This window comes from Neophocaena asiaeorientalis, unplaced genomic scaffold, assembly GCF_003031525.2.
Source record: "Neophocaena asiaeorientalis asiaeorientalis breed wild unplaced genomic scaffold, Neophocaena_asiaeorientalis_V1.1 scaffold96, whole genome shotgun sequence".
Taxonomy (NCBI): domain Eukaryota; kingdom Metazoa; phylum Chordata; class Mammalia; order Artiodactyla; family Phocoenidae; genus Neophocaena; species Neophocaena asiaeorientalis.
Genome location: NW_020175831.1, coordinates 62492 through 85965, shown reverse-complemented (window position 1 = coordinate 85965; position 23474 = coordinate 62492). Strand labels below are relative to the sequence as shown.

General features: G+C 37.3%; 1 protein-coding gene across 2 annotated transcripts in view; it reads left to right on the top strand.

Annotated features, from left to right (window-relative positions):
• The window catches only part of SLC25A12 (solute carrier family 25 member 12), a 113569-nt gene that overhangs the window by 30746 nt on the left and 59349 nt on the right, over positions 1–23474 (top strand). For both annotated transcript variants that reach the window (XM_024732911.1, XM_024732910.1), the window contains exons 3-4: positions 10822–10964; positions 21093–21208. In XM_024732911.1, coding sequence (XP_024588679.1) covers positions 10855–10964; positions 21093–21208 — 226 coding nt within the window. In that variant the 5' untranslated portion in view covers positions 10822–10854. The remainder of the gene's footprint in view (positions 1–10821; positions 10965–21092; positions 21209–23474) is intronic.

Genomic DNA, 23474 nt, shown 5'->3' with positions numbered 1-23474 from the left:
TATTTCTCACATTTTTTTTTTTTTTTTTTTTGGACGTGTTGGGTCTTCGTTGTGGTGCGCAGGCTTTTCATTGCGGTGGCTTTTTTTGTTGCGGAGCACATGCTCTAGGTGCGCCGGCTTCAGTAGTTGTAGCGCACAGGCTTAGTTCCTCCACAGCCTGTGGGATTCCCAGACCAGGGCTCGAACCCATGTCCCCTGCATTGGCAGTCGGATTCTTAACCACTGCACCGCCAGGGAAGTCCTACTCACATTCTTGAGATATAAATCTGAAGATCTTCACAAATCCCCACATTCAGAAATACCACCGTAAAAGGTAATTTCTCACAAGTCTGTAGGTTCTGAGAAGGGGTAGAGCCATGGTCTTAAGACTGGGAGACTGTGGAAGATATATGCAGAGTTTTCTTTTGAACCTTCAGTTGTTCTTTCTGAATCAGAGAAGGAAAAATAGTCCAACCAAGAAATAACAAGACACAGATGTGAAAGAGAGACTTGTAATTCATTCTTTATGTGTGTAATTTTTAAAAAATCATCATCTCCCTGTTCTGTCCAGCTCTCTTTTACTTAGTGCTGCTGAAATTTCTGAAACATCGTTCACTGAAACCAGTGCCATGGCCAGTATTGGGCTTCTAGAACTGTGCTATTGTTTGCTTCCTATTATGTCTTAGGCAATGTTTTAAGTGTTTTATACAAATCATATGTAATCCTCAGAACAACTCTATAAAGTAGGTGCCATTAATATTCCCATTTTATAGATGAGAAAACTGAGCCCCAGAACAGTTAAGCAACCTCTCCAAGGTTGTATGGTAAATGGAAGAGACTTGCTTTATGTATGTTAATACAACATGCCTTTTTTACTTAATATTGTAGGGCAATACAGGTATGGTAGTAAGTGTAGAATCATCTCGTTTTTTTGTAACCTTTTAAAAAGTCTTTTTTATTATGGAAAATTTCAAACATATATGAATTTAAAGAAGGTAGCATAATGAATTGCTATGTACCCATCACTGATCTTCACCAACTATCATAGCTAATTTTGCCTCATCTATATTGCAGCTGCACTGGATTATTCTGAAGCAATTCCCAGACATCTTATCACTGCATGCATAAATACTTTAGTGTCTGTCTCTAAAAGATGATGACTCTGAAAAGCCAACCAAACCACAATACGTTGTCACACCTAAAATTTTTCCTTAACCACATGGATTTCCATTCATGTTGAAATTTCCATGCTTGTTTCATTTTTTTTTTAAGATAACTTTTTTTTTTTTTAATTTTAATTTTTGGCTGCATTGGGTCTTCGTTGCTGCCGCGTGGGGTTTCTCTAGTTGTGGCGAGCGGAGGCTGCTCTTCGTTGCAGTGCGCGGGCTTCTCATTGCGGTGGCTTCTCTTGTTGCAGAGCACAGGCTCTAGGTGAGTGGGCTTCAGTAGTTGTGGCACACAGGCTTCAGTAGTTGTGGCTCGCAGGCTCTAGAGCGCAAGCTCAGTAGTTGTGGCACACGGGCTTAGTTGCTCCACAGCATGTGGGATCTTCCCGGACCAGGGCTCGAACCCGTGTCTCCTGCATTGGCAGGTGGATTCTTAACCACTGCACCACCGGGGAAGTCCCTTGTTTGATTTTTTTAAAGTTGCTTTTTTAAAATCAGGACCCAAGCCAGGTTCCTACATTGCATTTTGTTGATCTGTCTTTGCCCCCTACCAGGATAAAGGGCCTTCTTTCTCTGTGGCAGAGATCTTGCTATTTAATCAAGGCTTACCAACAGTAAAGCATTCTGTACTCCTAGGAGCTGCACCTTGATTGTCAAACGTGATTTGCCCCGGCTTATAAGTGTATACGCTCCTTGTATGTTCCCATGGTTACTTAGACCAAGAGATTGAAGTATTTATTTTAAAAACAATGCAAATTAATTATTCAACTTAATCTGCCCTGAGAAGCATTCTAGTTCCAGTTATTGACTTGTCTGGGGTCATTATTTTATTTACAAGGTTTTCGGCCATTTTTAGGGGTTGTTTTGATAGACTTAGTTTATTATGGTAGCTTTAGTTGATTTCAGTGATTAACGAGAGTCTTACATCGCCTCATTCTATTAGAAATTGCATTGTTTAGTAGCTGACAGTAGGACTTGCTGTAATGGACAGTAAAAAATACATATATTAAAGCAAAAAGAGAATAGTACTTCATGAAGCAATCAGAGTGAGAAAGGAAGACTTCTGGAGAATTTTCTTTGCAAAATTAAATAGAAGGTTTTGTTTCTAGTATACGTGAAATATGCAACTGAAAGTGCTAATTAGATGTATAAAACTGCCTTTTCCTAATGCATTTGTAGATTTTAGTAAATATCAGAAAAATTTTGTGTCACTAATTAAAATCTCTGTTTAAAAAAAATTAATGTGGCTCAATAGAGTTGTTAAAATTTATGTGACCATATGTGTTAAAAATTATTTTTTCTCATTGAAATATTACTTATGATAGATGAATTCCACATTGTACTATTGTAACAGGGGTTGTGTTGCTGGATCTGTTGCCGTCTTTGCTTGTTGCATAGAGTGCTTGTGTAGTGAAAGGGCATGCATTCCTGACTAAATTTGGCTGCCATTAGGAGTAAGAGCAGTAATGATAGTGAAGGACAGCAAGAGGATTAGCTTCATATGCTCAGCTCTTGCCTTGGTACCTGTCTTTCTCCTCCACTGTTCATGTAATTCATTTTTCTATATGGGAAATGCTCTACGTGATATTTGTAGTTACTGAACTTTGTGACGTTGTCATTTGAGAATTACTGAAATCGCAAGGATGTTAAGATCTGAAAATGTCAGTGTATCTTAATTGGAGCAAAGTCATGGAGGAACAGTGTGTGTTTTGACTCATATTACAGCCACATGTTGGCTGAGCAGAGATGAAGCTGCCTAGACCAGTCAGGACTGATTTTCTGGTAAACCCAAGAATAGTGGAAGTCAACCCCAAAGAAACCTTGGTTTGGATAAAGGTGAGGAGTTAGAAGAGTAACTCCTTCATGTTCGAGCAGAAGCTGAAAAATTCAATACGCAAGAGGGAAACTGGGATCCTCTGCTTTTCTGTGTCTTCTAAGCATTTTAGAATAACTATGTCAATATGCATTAGCTTTACAATTTCCAAGTACTTTGGTGTTCAAGATCTCATTTTCTCCCTTAGAAAAATATCTATCTTTCTGTAACTTCTTGTTAAAGAGACTCTGAGAAGCTATGTGTTTGCTCAAGAAATCTCTACTAGTTAACAACCCAGGCTTAGTCTCTGTTTTCTGACCTTAGTTTCAGTGTCCATCATGCCATCCTCTCTGAGCAACTTGAGGGCTGGAACTAAGTTTTTCTGATCTCTACATCCGTAGTACCAGGCCTAATGCCCAGCACAAAGTTGGTGCTTGATCATGTTTTAAAAGTGAAAACAGGGGCTTCCCTGGTGGTGCAGTGGTTGAGAGTCTGCCTGCCGATGCAGGGGACACGGGTTCGTACCCCGGTCCGGGAAGATCCCATGTGCCGCGGAGCGGCTGGGCCCGTGAGCCATGGCCGCTGAGCCTGTGCCTCTGGAGCCTGTGCTCCGCAACGGGAGAGGCCACAACGGTGAGAGGCCCGCATACTGCAAAAAAAAAAAAAAAAATGAAAACAAAGTAACCTGAAAGATTTGATTTAAGCAGATTTTCGGCTTAATAAGTAGTGCTTCTAGATATATTACCTTGTTTTGGTATAACTGAAAAAAGAGAATTCTTTATCCTGACACACTGTATAATTTCTTTAAAAGTAACCAACTTTCTAGTCACAGCCTGTCAGAATTTTCCTTTATAATCTCTGGAAAATCTTTTAGAAATATCGAACATCAAATAAAATCTGTTTTTGAACTTAAACCATTTAAACAGGTAATTTAATATCATTTAGACTATTTGGGTTTACTCATTCATGTCATTGAATTTTAAGTTAACATTTTTTTTCCTTACTCAATGGAAATTTAGGGTTGTGTATAGACTCTACATAAAGTCTACTTTATAGTTAACCTGTGATGTAGGTTGCATACATTCTAAAGGTTACTTAAGGTTAAATTTGGTAAATTGCAAAGGAGTTACTGCTATCCAATTTACTACAGTCAAGTGAGGTCTTGATGTGTTGATCTGTAGGCTTGATAGGCAAAACATTTCTAGATAACATGATCTTATCACTTGGTGCTAGAGGTAGTTCAGTGCAAGTACAACATAAATCTGTATATGAAACCCTACTGTCTTTTATCAGCAATAATTTTGAATAAATGTATAAAGATTCTAATTTTTCATTAAGATCCATTTTCTTTCTCAAGCTTCAGAATGTCAAGGCTTTTTCAAACACATATGAACTATACTCAAAGTAAATTCGAATATTTCTGGAAATGTCAAAGCTATGTGCACTTTTACATTAAAATACTTGCGTTAGGTTAGGAAAAAGTTTAATCGAGAGAACAGACTACCTATTTTTATTCAGATACTGTCAGCTACTTCTTGTCTGTGTCTTTCATGTGTCCTTGACTTCTTGCCCAAGAGGGATTTATGACTGCTTAAGAAACATATTTGAAATGGCAAATGATTAACTCTAAAGTTATTTGGAGTATGGATATAATATTTGGTTAATTTCATTTAAAGTCATTTTAGTTCAGTCTTTGAAATGACAGGAACAAAATACGAATGATATTGTGGGACTTCCCTGGTGGCACAGTGGTTAAGAATCCGCCTGCCAATGAAGGGGACATGGGTTCAATCCCTGGTCTGGGAGGATCCCACATGCCACGGAGCAACTAAGCTGGTGAGCCACAACTGCTGAGCCCACGCACCACAACTACTGAAGCCTGTGCACCTAGAGCCCATGCTCTGCAACAAGAGAAGCTACCTCAGTGAGAAGCCGATGTACCGCAACTAGAGAAAGCCTGCCTGCAGCAATGAAGACCCAACACAGCCAAAAATAAATAAATTAATTAATTTTATAAAAACTTAAAAAAAAAAGAAATGATATTGTGAAACTACTAAATTAATATATTAAAATTTTAGCGTAAGTGTTAGCCTAGGAGATCCAAAACTTTTTTTAAATTGCTTTTTATCGTTTTTAGTGTAAACATGCAAGTCATTTTGGTTAGCAGAAAGAGAAGGTCTCAGTAAGGCCCTTAACCTTTTCCTATTTCTAGCTGTATGTGTTACTTTAGGCCATGTTTCTTTTTTTTTTTTTTGGTCTGTTTAAACATTATTATCCAGTCAATTAAAATAAGGTTGAAAGCAATGAAGTTATTTAAAATAAACAGGTCAGTCTTCTTTTAAAAAATACTTTTTGGTTTAAACGTATCACTTGTTTTTGAGGTACCTGCTTTTCTTTGTTAACATAATACCTAAAATGTTTTAGTCTCTTGACTGACTGTGAGTAGATTTCTAGTTTCAGTTCTAAATTCCCTCTTCTGTTTTGTCTGTTCAGGCAGCAGGCTCACTGACATTGCCAAGTAATTGTCTCTAATTTAGTGAGTTAATTAGTTAACTGTCTCCTGCAGAAGTCAAGTACTGACTCCTTGTAGGTGAGAAGACTTTTGGTTTTTTCCTCTGAGCTATGCACTTTATCTTTCAGTTAAAATCAAGTTAAAATAGACTAGGAGAGTTGGGGAAAACACTAGCAAAATACCTCAGGGTAAGTGATTCTCTGGCATCATTTATAACCTAAGATACTGGCAAAGCCTGTTCCAAGTACATGTCAACAAAAGCATTTGTTCTCCTTGTTGGCCACTGTGTCCTTGGTGATTTGTGCTAAGGCTGCTCTATTTCCTGATAGTTTTAAAGTCAAGAATGTTGTGAAATCCTGGTGATTCAGTAAGTGCAGTATACATTCTGTTTGTGTGTGTGTGTGTGTGTGTGTGTGTGTGTGTGTTTGTGTTCTGTGTATATAATGGTGATAGTCCTGGCAATCAAATTCAGGTATTAGTATTAGATATTAGGCACCTCCGTGACAAAAGAAATGAACAGTTAGTTGCTGTATTTTGTTAATACTAACTCTGAAATGTTTTCATATTGTTTCTTTTGAAAATTGACATCTGCTAATTAAAGAAAGCAACACTCAAATTGTGAAGTGAGAGAACAAAGATCACCGCAACCCATCTCTTGTATTTTCTTATTTTATATTTAGTTCTTAATTCTTTTAAATTTCTCATAAAAGTTGGCCCAGGATTCTTTGTCAGAGAATATGAGCATTTCTATGGTTCTTTATATATGACATGTATGTATATTTGTGTGTATGTACATATATATTGCTAAATCACTTTTTAAAAATTTATTAATTTATGGCTGTGTTGGGTCTTTGCTGCTGTACACAGGCTTTCTCTAGTTGTGGTGAGCAGGGACTACTCTTGGTTGCGGTGCGCGGGCTTCTCATTTTCGTGGCTTCTCTTGTTGTGGAGCATGGGCTCTAGGCGTACAGGCTTCAGTAGTGTGGCACATGGGCTCAGTAGTTGTGGCTCACAGGCTCTAGAGCACAAGCTTAGTAGTTGTGGCACACGGGCTTAGTTGCTCCGCAGCATGTGGGATCTTCCTGAGCCAGGGCTCGAACCTATGTCCCCCTGCATTGGCAGGTGGATTCTCAACCACTGTGCCACCAGGAAAGCCCTAAATCACTTTTTAAAAGGCCTGAATTTGAAAAAGCAAGGTGTATAGAACAATGTAAACAGTATGTTATCATTTGTGTAAAAAAGAAATGGATAAGAATATTCATACGTACATATTTGTATGTATATATATTGGCATATATATATATATCCTATATATAAAATTTACTTGTTTATGCACAGAACATCTCTGGAAGCATATGCAAGAAATTGATTGCCCCTGGAATGAGGAATTGAGTGACTGGGGACAGAGGTGGGAGGAAGACTTTTCATTGTATATCCTTTTGAATTTTGAATGGTATGAATTGACAGCATTAAAATCATAAATAAAAGAAAAAGCTGCTAACAGTGGGTGAAAGTCCCCATTGTTTTGCATTTTCACTCCCATTGCCTTGGTTCAGGCCTCAATCTCTTTTACCTGGATCGTTGCAGTAGCCACTGCTTGGTCTCCCTGCCCCCAGTCAGTTTCTCTTCTCCAGTCCATCTTTTACTTTGCCTCCAGAGAGAGCACAGGTCAGATCATGTCTCTCTCCTGTCGTAAAATTTTCAGTGGCTTCCCATGGCCAGGATAAAGTACAGACTATTCAATTTAGCATTCCAAGTCTTCCACTATCTGGTCTCAAACTGCCTTTCAGCTTCACTTTCTTCTACATATCTTTGTATACCCTCTCTTTGTTACCATTTCTTTCTCCAACTAACTCCTCCTCCCCCCAAAAAGAAATAAATATATGTTTTAAATTTCTGTATTTGTTTGCTTTTTTTTTTTTTTTAAGCCTGAAATACTTCTCTCCATTTGCAGTTGAAATTAAGTTTTACTCTCAAGGCCTATTCTAAACATTATTTTCTTTTCCTTCCCACCAATCCCTTCCCACCTATCCGCAAAATGAATCATTCTTTTTGGTTCCCAGTGTATGTTTCTCATACCTTTGGCACTCATTCTAGTTAGTTGTTGACTTGTCAGTCTCTTAAAATTCTATTTTTATACTTCCTTGTATTGATCCCTCTTTCCAGTTGCAGTAGTCTCCCTGACATTGTGCCTTTCCCCACTCCTGCCTGTCCTTAACTCTGGTGGTTTTCGTATCTTGGTAAACATGTCAGGGTATACATGTCAGTGTATAGCATAACAATGTTATGTTATACATTGAAGAACTTCAAGGAGGAGAAGAAGCAGTTGATTAGAATTAGTAGAATCCACTCACTATCACTATCAATGCCATTCAGTTTATTTTTTCTTTATCCTGTGTTTGCATGTGTATTGTTTTAAAATTCAAAGATTATTTAGTTTTCATTTTATAGATGCGTGTTTTATCTAGAGGCTTGGGAGGAGAATGGCATCGTTGAAGGACTCACAGCGAGTTAGTGGTAGAGCCAGGATATAAACCCAGGACCCTTTCAGGAATGACTTTTATAGCATGTAGAGAGAACATGACTTTATTTTGGGGTGATATTAGTTAGGTGCTTTTGGTAGTACCAGCTAGTAAAAATGTGTCCACCTTTGGGCTGCTTCTTGTGAAGGCTGATAGAGCATTTGTTGTGATAGCCTCTATGGTATTTTTCAGAGTACAACCAAGGAAATATTTAAAAATTTAACTCTCTCCTTATTGAAAGAGCTAGTGGCTTGGTTTAGACAGATTCACAAATGAGGACATTTGAAATGCTTAACCAAAAAGCAGACCAACCGTCCTTTGCTCTTATCCTTCTCATCCTCATCTTGTTTCCTAGAAGCAAGCTCTTGTAACTTTTCTAGCTATTCATTTTGATATTTCCCTTCATATTTCTATACTGCTGTTTCTAGACACTATTGACTTTCTTTTATAGCAGATGAGGACTTAGCTGCTTTATACTACTTCCTCCCCCATTCTTCTCCCTCCATTCTTATGAGCATATTTGTGATTGTTATTAAATTAATGTTTGGTATCTACATTATTATGACTAAGTTCTGTTTATTTTCAGCCAAGTCATGTATTATAATATTTTCTATTTTTATACAAAAGAAGTACTTATTCATAATTTAATGTTTTTATAGAGTTAAAAATTACCTAACTTTTCATTTACTTAGTGATTTGTGTACCTAATACTAATTCATTAACAAATGTTTAGAGTGCCCTCCATGTGCCAGGTATTATTCTTGGTGCTTGGGGATACATCAGTGAACAAACTAGACAAAAATTCCTTCTTTTGTGTTATTTACATTCTAGTTGGGAGATACAGTAAACATAATAAAGAAGTGAAATATATAGTATGTTAGAAGGTGATAGGTGCCAGGGGGAAAAAAAGCAGAGCACCCTGGGGGAATTGGGAATATGATATAGGCATGGGTGGTGATGCGAAATAGGCTGATGAAGAGTAGGTCTCATTGAGAGGAGGGCATTTGCGTAAAGATTTAAGCTCCTCCCTATGTTATTTTCCACGTACCAAATGCCTTGGATACCCTGACATTACAGTTTCCCTAGTGGCTTGCCCTCTTGGAGCCCTCTGTCTGCCCCAGCCAGGAATGGCACTCCAGAGACCTGCAGCACAAATGTTGTACTGGGATTTCCCTTGGCCACTTTACTGGGTTTGATTATCTGTTTCCTGGATCCCCTGTCTTTCTCTTACTTGGTCCATGCTCTCTCTTTTTTTTTTTTTTTTTGGTACGCGGGCCTCTCAGTGCTGTGGCCTCTCCCATTGCGGAGCACAGGCTCCGGACGCGCGGGCTCAGCGGCCACGGCTCACGGGCCCAGCCGCTCCGCGGCATGTGGCATCTTCCCAGACCGGGGCACGAACCCATGTCCCCTGCATTGGCAGGCGGACTCTCAACCACTGTGCCACCAGGGAACCCCCATGCTCTCTTTTTGATGGAGCGAATTATCATAGCTTCCTGAGAAAAAGGGTACATAAAGGGAGAAAAAAAACCTTGAGAACCTGGATATCTCAAAGTACTTTTAACCTACTCTTACAATTGGTTGAAAGTTTGACTCAGTTTAGAATTCTAGGTGAGAAATCATTTCTCTTAGAATTTTCAGTGCCTTACTGCAATGTCTTCAAGCTTCTACTGTTTCTGTTGGGAAACATTGAGGCCCATGATTCATAATTCTTTATATATGACCTATTTTTTCTCTCTGAAAACTTTTAAGATTTTCTCTTTATCCTGATGTTCTGCAATTTTATGATGATGGGCCTGGCTCTGGTGTGGGTTTTTGTTTTGTTTGTTTGAATTTATCGTGCTTGGCACTAGTGGGCCCTTGTATTCCTCAATCCTGGCAAATTTTCTGATGTTACTACTTTGATAGTTGACCGAAGTAGCTAAATTGATCAACTACAACCCAAAGATGAAGGCTTTGGTTGGTCATGTTTGGTCACACCATAGTACATAAAACCCTGAATGTATAAAGAGGCATTTATATGATAGGCAGGTATTATTATTATTTTATTCTCTAAAATTATTGACATAAAAGGCAGAATGTTTTTGTTTTTTCTCACTCCTGGAACTTAGAATGAGTACCTATGATGGCAGGTCTTGTTTGCTATGCTGTTGTCATTCAAGGTTTGGCAGGTTGTGTCCCCATCCCCACCCCCCGACTCTTGCAGGCAGGATGTCTCCAGATGTTATCTTCTCACTTTCCATCTTGCTCACTTGGCTGCCTTTTCACCTTTCTTCGTCTTTCTCATATTTTTTCATATATATCTACACATACATTTGATTGACATAAAAGTCATTACATAAAATCTACCATTTTAAAGTATGCAAGTCAGTGTTTTTTAGTTTATTTACAATGTTGTATGACTATCACCAGTATCTAATTCCAGACAATTTTTATCACCCCCAAAGAAAAACCCCCTACATAAAGTGGTTACTCTCCATTCACCCCTCCTCCTAGTTCCTGGCAACTACTCTTTTCTCTGAAGCTCTGAATTTGCCTGTTGTGGACATTTCATATCAATGGGATCATGTGGTTTGTGGCATTTTGTGTGTTTTCTTTACCTTATAATATTTTCAAGGTTCATCCATATTGTAGCATGTATCAGTACCTTACTGATGTTCTTAACTCAGGCTCTGGGTGTTTGTTTTTTGACCATACAGAGAAAAATCTGCATTTATTATTCTTATTTTGATTATGATACTGGCCTTTAATTTACCTTTTCAGAAAACATTTGTTGGCTACGAAATGATATTGAATACTTTTAATTGTAAGTATACATTATTTATTTTTTAGTATGCCACTACTGAGGTCAATGGAGAACATTACATGACCCCGGAAGACTTTGTCCAGCGCTATCTTGGACTGTATAATGATCCAAATAGCAATCCGAAGATCGTGCAGCTCTTGGCAGGAGTAGCTGATCAAACTAAGGACGGGTAAGAACCTTTATGCACTTTTTAAAAAAACTAATGTTCTTCCATATTATATTAAAAAATAGGAAAACCATGAATTTACCCATGACCATCTGGAATTTTAATATTAATAAACCATATCTTTTCTTAGAAGTTTATAAAAACTGTTATTTAGTGCCATTATCAAATATACTAGCATTTCTTTCTTTTTTTTCTTTTTTTGAAAAAAAATTACATGCAAAAGCCGTATTTTATATTGAATAATCTGAGCAGAATGGTTTTCAGGTAACTAAGTGTCTTTCATTCATTCATTCATTCAGTAAATATTGAGTACCTACTATATTTTAAGCAGTGTTCTAAGTACTAGAATTCCATCAGTGAATAAATCATAGAAAACCAATAAACAAAATTTTAAAGTAAATTATAACGTTAGGTGGTTATAACTGCTATGAAGAAAAATAAATCAGGGAAGAATTTAGAGAGTGGTATTTATTCATTTATCTGTGTACTCATTTATCTGACAAATATTTATTGAACAACCACCATTTGCCAGGCACTGTTGGACGTTAGAAATACAAACAAATTAAATGAGGTTCCTGACCGTAAGAAGAAGCTCATGGCTTAGTGAGAAAGAGGATGAGTAAACAAAGAAAAAAAGTAATACTTTGGGAATAAGGTGTTATAGTAGAACCATATGAAACATACAAAGGACACCTAAGAAAGCATGGTTAACTATGTTTTGGGTGGTCAGGAGAGCATCTTAGAAGAAGTGATGCTTGAGTGAAATCTGGCAAGACAAAAAGGAGCTTGCTGGTGGTTGGACAAATAGGGAGGAGAATTCCAGGAAAGGGAACAACAGTGGCATGAAACATCAAGGGCCACTTGCATGTCTCTGCTGCATACACATTGAGGAGGTTGTGTTATAAGTACTTCGGTGGGGCTGTGGCATTACTTTGTTGTTGTCAGAGTAGCGGTTGGAGTGCAGCTGGGGACCTCATGTGCTAAGCTTTGCCTGTATCCTGTAGGCTTGTGACTCTCAGGTTTGGAGGTATTTTTAGCCTGGCAGTGTATACATGTGTGCAGTCACAGAAGTTACAAGGTGCATCTTACTAGAGTGTCAGTTTACTCAAATCAAGGGGAAACAGCATTTTTATATTAAAATCAAGTATGACTGTATTATGGAGGGAATGGAATATTTATATGCCTTGCTTTGTGAGTTCCAAGCTACAGCCCCAGGCCTCCAAGGGCCCAGTTTCTTTATCCTACCTGTAGAGGTGCTTGTGTGAAGAACTTTGAAAAACGAGGCAAAACTAGTTTTAAGTCTTTAAACCTTATTTCTGTTATTACAAATACGATCAGATTTTAGAAAAATGGAAGGTTAGAGTAGGACAAGACTTGCATGCAGTGAAATTCGTTTAGAAGGCTGTTGTAATAGTTAAAGTAGAAGTGTTGGTTTCTAAGTTCTTTGAATCCTGGGTTATTGTATTCATTTGTATTTTCTCATAGAATCTAGCACAGTGCATGAAAATTACTATGAGTACTTTATATCTTGGAAAGATTTTGTATAATTTATCAATGGCAGATATCGGGGAACTTGTATACATTTTGTGCCTGGTCTCTTAAAAAAAGTCAAATGAACTGCTGAGTTACTGTGGACCATTCAGTCATTGGCTCTCTCAATAGTGATTAGACAGTAAGGCATATAAAAATTAATCATATAATCAGAATTCCTTCTTCAAATTTATTAAAGCTCTTTTAGAAACTTTTATTAGAGTATTTATTGTCATTAATTTGGCCTGAGACTTGCTTTCAGATATCCATATCTTTTCAGATGCTTCCTTTTGTGACTGTCTGCTCTGATCCATCCTACTTGTCTATCTTATTTGAAGCTTCATGTGGTTCTGCCAGAATCAGTTGTGTTGTTAAAGTGTGGTCAAGTGTAATCAAGTGTTTAAGTTGCCAGAGTGGGATAGATCAAAAATGGGTTTGGCTAGTAAAGAATCTAATACTGTTGAATAGTGTTTACTTAAAAAAAAAAAATCAAAAACTGTTTCTCTTTTGAAAAGGTAAATCTGTTCTATTTCAAATTTTAAAAACATCTTAAACTTCCTTTTTCCTCTCTCTCCTTGGAATAAATCAGATTGAGATTGGGTAGGAAATCTGATTCATAGGGTTAGGTCATAAAAATTATAAATATATGATAAATATATGTTTATGAAACATAGATTATTTCTAAAAGAAGAGAAAGGTGGACTTTTCTAGAAACAGTGATTCCTTTTTTCATTAATTAATTTTTTGGCTGCATTGGCTCTTCATTGCTGCACATGGGCTTTTTCTAGTTGCAGCGAGCGGGGGCTACTCTTTTTTGCGGTGCGCCGGCTTCTCATTGTGGTGGCTTCTTTTGTTGCGGAGCACGGGCTCTAGGTGCGCAGGCTTCAGTTGTTGCAGCACGCAGGCTCAGTAGTTGTGGCCTGTGGGCTCTAGAGCACAGGCTCAGTAGTTGTGGCACACGGGCTTAGTTGCTCTGCAGCATGTTGGATCCTCCCGGGCCAGGGCTCGAACCCGTGTCCCCTGCATCGGCAGGCGGATTCTTATCCACTGCGGCACCAGGGAAGCCCTAGAAACACAGTGATTCTTAACCTCCCGTTCTTGGATAGTCTTCAGAGTTTCCTGAACTTGCTGAAATATAATGCGAAATGAGTGAATTTTTATCTGCATTTTTCTGGGGAGAAATCACACGTTTTTCAAAAGGGTCTATGACTTCAAAAAGGTTATGAAGAACCTAGGGGCAAGACGGAAATAAAGACACAGACCTACTAGAGAATGGACTTGAGGATACGGGGAGGGGGAAGGGTAAGCTGGGACAAAGTGAGAGAGTGGCATGGACATATATACACTACCAAATGTAAAATAGATAGCTAGTGGGAAGCAGCCACATAGCACAGGGAGATCAGCTTGGTGCTTTGTGACCACCTAGAGGGGTGGGATAGGGAGGGTGGGAGGGAGGGAGACACAAGAGGGAAGATGTATGGGGACATATGTATATGTATAACTGATTCACTTTGTTATAAAGCAGAAACTAACACACCATTGTAAAGCAATTATACTCCAGTAAAGATGTTAAAAAAAAGTTAAATATCATTGTTAAAGTTTCTTTAATACTTTTAAGAAAATCAGAGGCTTTGATAATGTTTAACTTATTCCAAGTAGCCAACCCTTCCTCATTTAACATTTAAGGAAAATGAGCTCCAGAGAGGTTGATTGACTTCCCCAATAACACAAGATTAAGTTCTCTTAATTAAAAAAAACTATATTTTCCCCATTGTTCTGTTTCCCGCCCCTTTACCCTGGGCAATGATGAAAAGTTAGAATAGTTCAGTTGGTCCATCTTTTTTCCAGCTCCAAGAGGTATTCCTTGATTCTATTATACTTTTTGATGATGAGTCCTATAGATATATAACTTGAAATAGAATCACATAATATTGTTTATAATTACCCTAGACCAAATCTCAGTTAATACAACTAGCATAAACAAGTTTGAGTGATTTAGTTAAGTGTATCGGAAAAGGAGGTTTGGGAGTGGTCAAATGTGGCCCCATGCTCTGCCCTTACCCTCCATGTTTTCTTAGCATGTAAACTGCCCCCTTTCTCTTCTTCCCTGCTCCCTTTCCTCCAACAGATAGTAAAATAAGCAGGAGTGTTTTGATGCAGGTGCTTGCTATGGAGAGCCATGTAGAAACAGCATTGTATAGTATAAATAGCATGATGGGTTGTCTAAAAGTAAAAGCCATTAGCCAAGCATTATTTGTGAGATTGTGGCCTAAACTTTGAAGTTCTGGCTGTATAATGAAAAGCAAAATGATTTTGTGCATTAATTGCAGATCTCAGGGAACCATTATTGTGTGATTTAATCTAAAATATTTAGACAGTTTCTTGTTTGAAACTGTAACTTCTAGAACCATAGTTTCTATATTTAGCTCTAGTCAGAATTTCATCAGGAGGCCCTATTCTCCTATAATGTGGAAAACTCTAGTTTTCCTTCCTTTCTTTTTCACAAGTGTTTTCCTTTAATATTCTACATGCATATAGAAAAACGTTTAATGAGGAAATCTTGGTTGTTTTAAAAATTACAAAATTATCATATTAATGTTGTAAAATTTTATTAGTTTCCATTCAGTAAATTAAAAAGGATCTCTTTAGGAAAATTTTAAAACATCAAATTAATAAAATATATTATTTCAGAGTTATAAAATGAATACATGTTCTTTGAAAAAAGTCAAACAGCAGGTAGGGTAAAAAGTGAAGGTGCCCCCTCATCCTTGTTAAAAGAAAACAAACTATGGGCTCCCCTGGTGGCGCAGTGGTTAAGAATCCGCCTGCCAATGCAGGGGACATGGGTTTGAGCCCTGGTCCAGGAAGATCCCACATGCTGTGGAGCAGCTAAGCCCGTGCGCCACAACTACTGAGCCTGCGCTCTAGAGCCCGGGAGCCACAACTACTGAAGCCCACGTGCCTAGAGCCCGTGCTCCACTACAAGAGAAGCCACCGCAATGAGAAGCCCATGCACCACAATGAAGACAACAGCAACTAGAGAAAAGTCCACGCGCAGCAAAGAAGACCCAATGCAGCCAAAAATAAATTAAAAAAAAAAAGAAAAGGAAACAAACTATTTATCAAAGTGTGAAGTAAGCAATGGTTTCTTCACTCCACAGATAGTGGCTTGTGGTTTGCCTTAGTTTTGCTGAAGTCTTGATCGGATTCTTTTATAGATAGGAGAATCATGGCAGAATAAAGGAAAAAGAGCTTTAAAAATTATTCTGGAACATGTTTGCTTTATGTTGCCAGATAAGCAGACTGTTTCTTGCTTTCTGAAAAGTATTGTTACATTACAATGTGGTATAAAATGCCTGTGGACTAAAAATAGATAAGGAGCATATCAGAGAGAATAAGTGGCCTATCCCCATTTCCTCCCAATATTTTATTATGAAAAATTTCAAACATTCAGGAAAGTTGAAAGAATTTTACAGTGAATACCCCATATACCCACCACATGTATTCTACCATTAACATCTTTCTCTACTTCTTTTCATGTATCTATCGTCTATCTTTACGTCAGTCCATCTTTTTTTTTTTACACATTTCAAGTAAATTGCAGACATTGATACACTTCTTAAATATTTCAGCATGCATATTATTAACTAGATTTTAATATTTGTTTTGAGGTTTTTTTCTTTAGATGTAACATTTACACACAGTGAAAAATATAAATATTAAAGGTACATTTCCTGAGTTTTGACAAACGTGCACACCTGGGAAACCCCATGTGACTTATTTTTTTTTATTGTATTAAAATATATATAACATAAAATTTACCATTTTAGCCATTTTTAAGTGTACAGTGCAGTGGCATTAAGTACATTCACATTGTTGTGCTATCGTCACCGCTGTTCATCTCCAGAACTTTTTCATCATCCCTACTGAAACTTCATATCCATTAAACAAGTCCCCATTCTCCCCCAACACCCAGTTCCTGGTAACCACTATTCTACTTTCTGTCTCTATGAATTTGTTCTAGGTACTTCACATCAGTGAAGTGAAGTGAAATACAATATTTGCTCTTTTGCATCTGGCTTATTTCACTTAGCATAATGTTTTAAAGATTCATTCACGTTGCAGGATGTATCAGAATTTCATTCCTTTTTAAGGGTGAATAATATGAAATGACTTATTTTTAAGTTGCTTTTGTGTTTCTTAATTGACTTTTCTTTCTTTAAATAAATCATTGTATAACAAAGGTAACTCTGAGTATTGAGGGTTGGCTGAATATTATAATAATGTTCTACTTGCTATAGGTACCAGATACCCTTTCTATTTTTCAACTATAACTTTAAATTTGGGATTGGAGGGCAGGATGGTGAACACTGGATTGAAGGCAGGAGTTGAGTCTTCAACGTGGCCCACTGGGTTGCTGAATGTCTTTGAACAGATCACTTCTTCAGATTTTCTAAGGGTCCTTCTGACTCTAAATTTCATGAATATATGATTTGCCTTTTTGAATATACTGGTAGATAAAAATGTAGATATTTAATAAAGTCCATAGAATTTATATTTTAAACAAAATGGTACTTAGTTGGAAATCTACGCTGCAAGAGTCTCAAATCTGCAGGGGCAGGTGTAGATAACTGGCAAGCCCTGGTCTCTCTGAAGAAGGCAGCTTCTGCTAGGCTCCAGGAAGCTGGTGCTGCTTGGAACCAGAAACCTGTTGCCCAAGTTCATAATTTATCAAGAGAAACCAGAAAACTGGATAGTTTTGTGAAATCTTAGGATTTCCTCATGTTGGCAACAAACCTAACTAAAAACATAATGCTTTACATGCTAAAGAAAACATATGTGTGGGCCAAATTCAGTCTTGCCAGCCAACCATTTATGACCTTTGCTAGTTAAGAAAAAGGTCTTTGACCTCTTCTCATAAATACAGAAGGTTTTACTACTGAGCATGAAATATGCTTTAAAGCTACATATTCTGTATTTCAGGGTAATTGTATTTTTGATGTCTAATTCCCGAGGCTTGTTTTGGAAAAACCAAGATGCTGGGCATTGTTCTTCCCTCCTATAATCAGCCTAGCTACTTTTAATTTTTATTTTTAAAATTAATGTTATGAGCAGAAGAAATAATGCTAATTCTTTATTATAAATATAAAAATTTCAAATGTTTCTGAATTACATAATGTAGAAAGTGAAAGTCTACTCTAACTCATTTCCTAGATCACTATTGTATTTGTGTTATACATTCTCATTGATCTTTAGTTTTGTTCAGGGCTTAAAACCACATATTGCTCATTGCTTTTTAGGAGTGTGTGCACAGTCATGATGATACCTGATATATTGTTACTTCTTTGTTTTTTACTACCCTAAAATTTGTGTACTGATAATCATACTTTTGAGTTTTACTATATTTTTTAGTAATGCATAAGGTGTGTTATGACATGTGGCCTGATAAACAGTTTCGATTGTTCCTCCCAGGATTCATTAGGCACTCAAGCTCCTAATTTCACCAAGGATTCTTCAGCGTGGGCACAGTGAGGGCATAGTCTTCAGTGCCCTGAATACTACCACCACAAAGCCTTTCTTTCCCTCAAAAAAGGGCAAAGGCATAGAGTACATCGTTGCTTTGGATATAATGTAATCTGTGTAATTTGAACATACTTCAAAGTGTTTTAAGTAATAGAAAATGTAATTTTGAATGTAAAATACGTCTTAGATGAATGAGGGCATAAAATGAAAAGTAAAATGTAGTCACTTTCTTAATACTGTGTTGGAAAACAGGTATCTCTAAAAAGTCATGTGTTCTAAATTGGGTTTATTCAAGAAGATTTATGAGTTCCTACCCTGAATCAAGCCTGTGCTCTGACAGGCCTACCTTCTAACGGGGAATTGGACTTTAAACAATGAGTTACATAATTACTTTAACAAGAATTCTGTGAGGGGTGCTAAAAAAGTACAGTACTGCTGTAAGGTGTGAAGGGGATGTGAAGTCATCTGGGGACTTTAAGATGATTCTCTTGAGGAAATGATATTTGAGATGTGTGAAGGGGATGTGAAGTCATCTGGGGACTTTAAGATGATTCTCTTGAGGAAATGATATTTGAGATGTGTGAAGGGGATGTGAAGTCATCTGGGGACTTTAAGATGATTCTCTTGAGGAAATGATATTTGAGATGAGCTATGTAAAGACTGGGGTCAGGGCTTCCCTGGTGGCGCAGTAGTTGAGAATCTGCCTGCCAATGCAGGGGACATGGGTTCGAGCCCTGGTCTGGGAAGATCCCACATGCCACAGAGCAACTGGGCCCGTGAGCCGCAACTACTGAGCCTGTGCTCCGCAACAAGAGAGGCCGTGATAGTGAGAGGCCCGTGCACCGCGATGAAGAGTGGCCCCCGCTTGCCGCAACTAGAGAAAGCTGTCGCACAGAAACGAAGACCCAACACAGCCAAAAATAAATATAAAAAAAAAAAAAAAAAAAAAAAAAAAAAAAAAAAAAAGACTGGGTGGAAATTTAATGGACAGAAGTTTGGAGATGGTGGGATCATTCCAAGGAAAATGAATTGCTGAATGATGGACCTGAGTGGAAGGAGCATGGATTGTTTTAGGAGCTTAAAATGAGTGGCCTGGAGTGCAGAGAGCAGGGAAGAGATACGGAGAAGTCAGATCCTGTGGGCCTAGAAGCTACATTAAGAATTAGGTCTGTTCCTTTGGATAGTGTGACTATAAATGTATTGTCCAAATCAGCCCATTTGAGAGTAGAATGTGGCACTACTGGTGTGTGTGTGTATAATTACTTGGATATATACTGTTATATGTATTTCTTGGATATATACTGTCACTTGGATACTAGTCACTATCAGTAGCAGCAACATGGTATGAAATATTTGCAACAAGATTTGTTGTGGAAGATGACTCTAAACTAGCATATGCCTACTCCATAAGATCACTGAAGGCAATTTCAGTGTAGTTTTGGCCACTGGCTAATTTCACAACCTTGAGTATTATAGGATGAAATAAGTTAGTTTTCTTCCTTTTGGTTTTGAATTTTCCTTTAAAAATTTTATTATTGACATTTCAAACATATATAAAACAAAGAGTAGTATAATAAATGCAATATACTCATTGCCCACTTTTTTTGAGGTTAGTTTGTGCTTTTATTTGCCAGTATAATTTAACCACAGTGGCCTGCAAACTTTTTTGATCTAAAAAGTACATTTTACATCACAATCCAACAAACACACACACATATATAATATGTATACATATATAAAAGTGTAACAAAAGTTTTGCCAAAAATGTCTACCCTGAGTGTTAATTCTTTTTTAAGACTTTTTTTTTTTAACCAAGAATGAACTGCACTGACACATCATAATCACCAAGGTCCCCAGTTCATCTTAGGGTTCACTTTAATGAAGTAAATATACCCACTTTTAATAATTATTACGATAATTATTAAATTTGTTTCACTTATACCTCCATCCATTCCTCCATCCTCTGGAGTATATATTTTTTTTTTTTTTTTGCGGTACACGGGCCTCTCACTGTTGTGGCCTCTCCCATTGTGCAGCACAGGCTCCGGACACGCAGGCTCAGCGGCCATGGCTCACGGGCCCAGCTGCTCCACGGCATGTGGGATCCTCCCGGACCGGGGCACGAACCCGCGTCCCCTGCATTGGCAGGCAGATTCTCAACCACTGCGCCACCAGGGAAGCCCCTCTGGAGTATTTTGAAGCAAATTCCAGGTGACATATTTCATCTGTAAATATCTCAGTGTGTATTTCTAGAAAATAAGAAAAATTACCAAAAACAAAACAAAACCTCCTCAAAAGCATTGATGTCTTAATATCATCAAGCATTTGTGTTGTAACAGTATTTCCATTTCCTGATTTTCTTATAAACTAAAAAAAAAATTTTTTTACTTTGCTTTAATCAGAATCCAAATAAGAGCTGTATCTTTGTAATTAATTGCTACATCTCTTAGGTCTTTAATGAGGTTCTCCTCCATATCTTCTTTAAAAGTTCTTTTTTTTTTAAAATTTTTTTTTTTTTTTTTTTTTTTTGCATATACAGAATGTTCACTCTGTAGTTTCCCACAGTCTGCATTTTTGCTGATTGTGTTTCTGTGGTAATGTTTAATTTGAGATGTTCCTTTGTCCTTTGTATTTTTCTGTAAATTGTTGATTACATCTAAAGTGGTTCTCGGTGGGGCAGGTGCTATTGGCATCTAGTGGGCAGAGGCCAGTGATGCTGCTAATCATGATAGAATGCACAGGAGGCCCCCACAGCAAAGAGTTATCCAGCTTCAAATGGCACGATTGAGGGCCAAGCTTTAGAAACTCTGATCTAGAGACTTGATCAGATTCAGGTTCAATTATTTTCAGTCTAGTCTCTTTCTTCTTGCCATGTTAGAGGCTATTGATTATTGCCCAGGTCCATTAATGAGTTAAGGGTTTACAAAACGGTAACATTCTATTATTCGTTCTTTCTTTCTTATCTGGAATACCACTATAAAGAGACACTTCCCTTCATCAGTTATTTGGTTACCCTGAGCTACAATTCATACTGTAAAGGCAGGTTACCAGCCAATAATATTTTATATTTTATTCCAGGTTGATCTCCTATCAAGAGTTTTTGGCATTTGAATCTGTTTTATGTGCTCCAGATTCCATGTTCATAGTGGCTTTCCAATTGTTTGACAAGAGTGGAAATGGAGAGGTGACATTTGGTAAGAAAAAAAAAAGATTATATGTTTAAGTGAAGTTAGTGAGGCTGGTTCAGTTTTTAATTGCTAAATTTAGTAACTGCATATAGATTGCTGCTTATTTTAAGAGCTAGTCAAAAAATGAAGTATTAATTTCCTAAAAGGATATACATAGATAAAATTAAAATGGCTTTATTTTCTTTTAAGCATTAGACTATTGCAAAAAATTAAGGAATTTAGGAATGTTGTTACATCAACTCATTGACTCTCTGACACTTTCACATTCCTAAAGTAGGTGGTGTAAAATTATCTTGTTCTGGGCCAGCCTGGGCAACATTTTTTATGAAACAGACTGAACAACGTGGAGTAATCATCTCATACCTTCAGGAATTTTTGGGTAGAGAGTTCAGAGCTTCTCTGGAGCATCTTTGGAAAATTGCTGCTATGTCATTTTAACACCTAAGAATGGAACTGAAGGAGGGACTTAAGGCAAGAATAGTTAGCATTCTCTGAACCCCCATTTTAGATTTTTGGTTTTAGGCAAAAAGACTAGAATATTAAAGTTGCCATTTGAATTGGATGTAGAAATCAATTTAAATCCTTTGGTAGGCACATAATCTAGCACATTGTGGATGTCTCAAAGCATACAAGCTAGGATTTCTATCTATAGCCATGTATTAGTTTTTTGAAGAGGCTTACTTGCAGAAATTAGTATGTGTTTAGTAAGAGTATCAGCTAATTTTTTCCTGCAAGAGGCTTTTCAATAAAAATAATGTAGTGTTATCAAGGACCTACAGCACTCCTCCCTTTTTTTTTTAATATTTGGATTTTTTTTATTGTGGTAAAACAACACCTAACATAAACCTTAGCATCTTAACCATTTGTAAGCGTACAGTTCAGTAGTGTTAAGTATATTCACACTGTAATGAAACAGGTCTCCAGAACTTTTTCATCTTGTAAACCTCAACTTGAACCCCTTTAGTGGCGTGAATTGGAATCAATATGTGGTAGGGAAACTCTTGAAAATCAGGCTTCCCCTGAGCCACAGCACTAAATATTTATTCACTGTAGTGTTGGTTGTAAAACAAATATCCTCTAGTTAAACCCAGAGGAAGATGTATCGCTGCTATGGTGAGAATGGTGAGAAAATACAGGTATTTGAAAGGACCAGTGCGCCTTTGCTGTCATCTTAGTGGGCACATGTTCTAGCTTGGCATTGATTGTTTCCTTCTTTCTGCCCACTGACCCAGTTGTCTTCTGTTATCAGAAGATTTTCCCAAATAAATACCTATGCAGAGCTCTTTAGGTGTCTGTGTTTATCTTGGCATTCTCTCTGCTTTGGAGCAAGCTCTGGCCATTCTGCCTCCTAAAGAATGTTGATTTTCCTCAGAAACACCCAGATTTTATAGTTTAAAGCATAAAGCCTTTATCATCTCATCATTCAGCATTAACCCTGTACTGCTGAGAATGCTGCATTTTCTATAAGTATCACACATGCTCATATACCTTATTTCCAAATGTGATGCACAGATGCTTGGGAAATAACTTGATATGAATATCTGCCTTAGTGACAGTATACCCGTGCTTCTGTCATGTGTCCATTTCTTAAGAATTAGATTTCCCAAAACCAATTTCTATTTTTTTTGGTCCCCTTTACCTTGGTATCATGATTCTTTGTGTCTCCTCCATTTGATTGCTTTTTCCAATTTCTATTTTAAAAATAAGTCACTCAAGTCAGTTTATTCAACAGACTAACAATAGAGACTCATGCCATTGTTGATTAGCAGATTAAAATGTGTAGGAAGTAGCTGAATGGTTTATACACACATTATTTCATGCAAATGAAAGCTTGTAGTTATTAGACTCCAACTTTAGTGTTTTATAGATCTTTTGTTTTTCCCTCAGACTATGATTTATGAGTTAAAATTTCAAGAAAATATAATTAGGATTAAAAGCAGAACAAATCAGTTTTAGTTTTTATAGCACCTGTTCTGAACTGAAGAGCATATAAACCCTCCAGAATCCTTCATTCTGCTGCTCCATAATCTAGAGTTAGGAAGATTCTTATGGAATGAGAAAAAAATGAGCTCCCTTTCGACATTGTTCCTGTGGTCCCTGGCTAACTGGATGGTTCTCTTGAGGGTGCTCACCTATTTGCTGGGGACCTTGACCATTTCCCCTCCCTGCCCTACATCCCGAATTCTGAGGATTCATTTTTAGACAAACTTTCTTAACTAAAATGAAAAAAATCATAATGAAGGAGAAAATTTTTAATTTTATATTCTTAAGA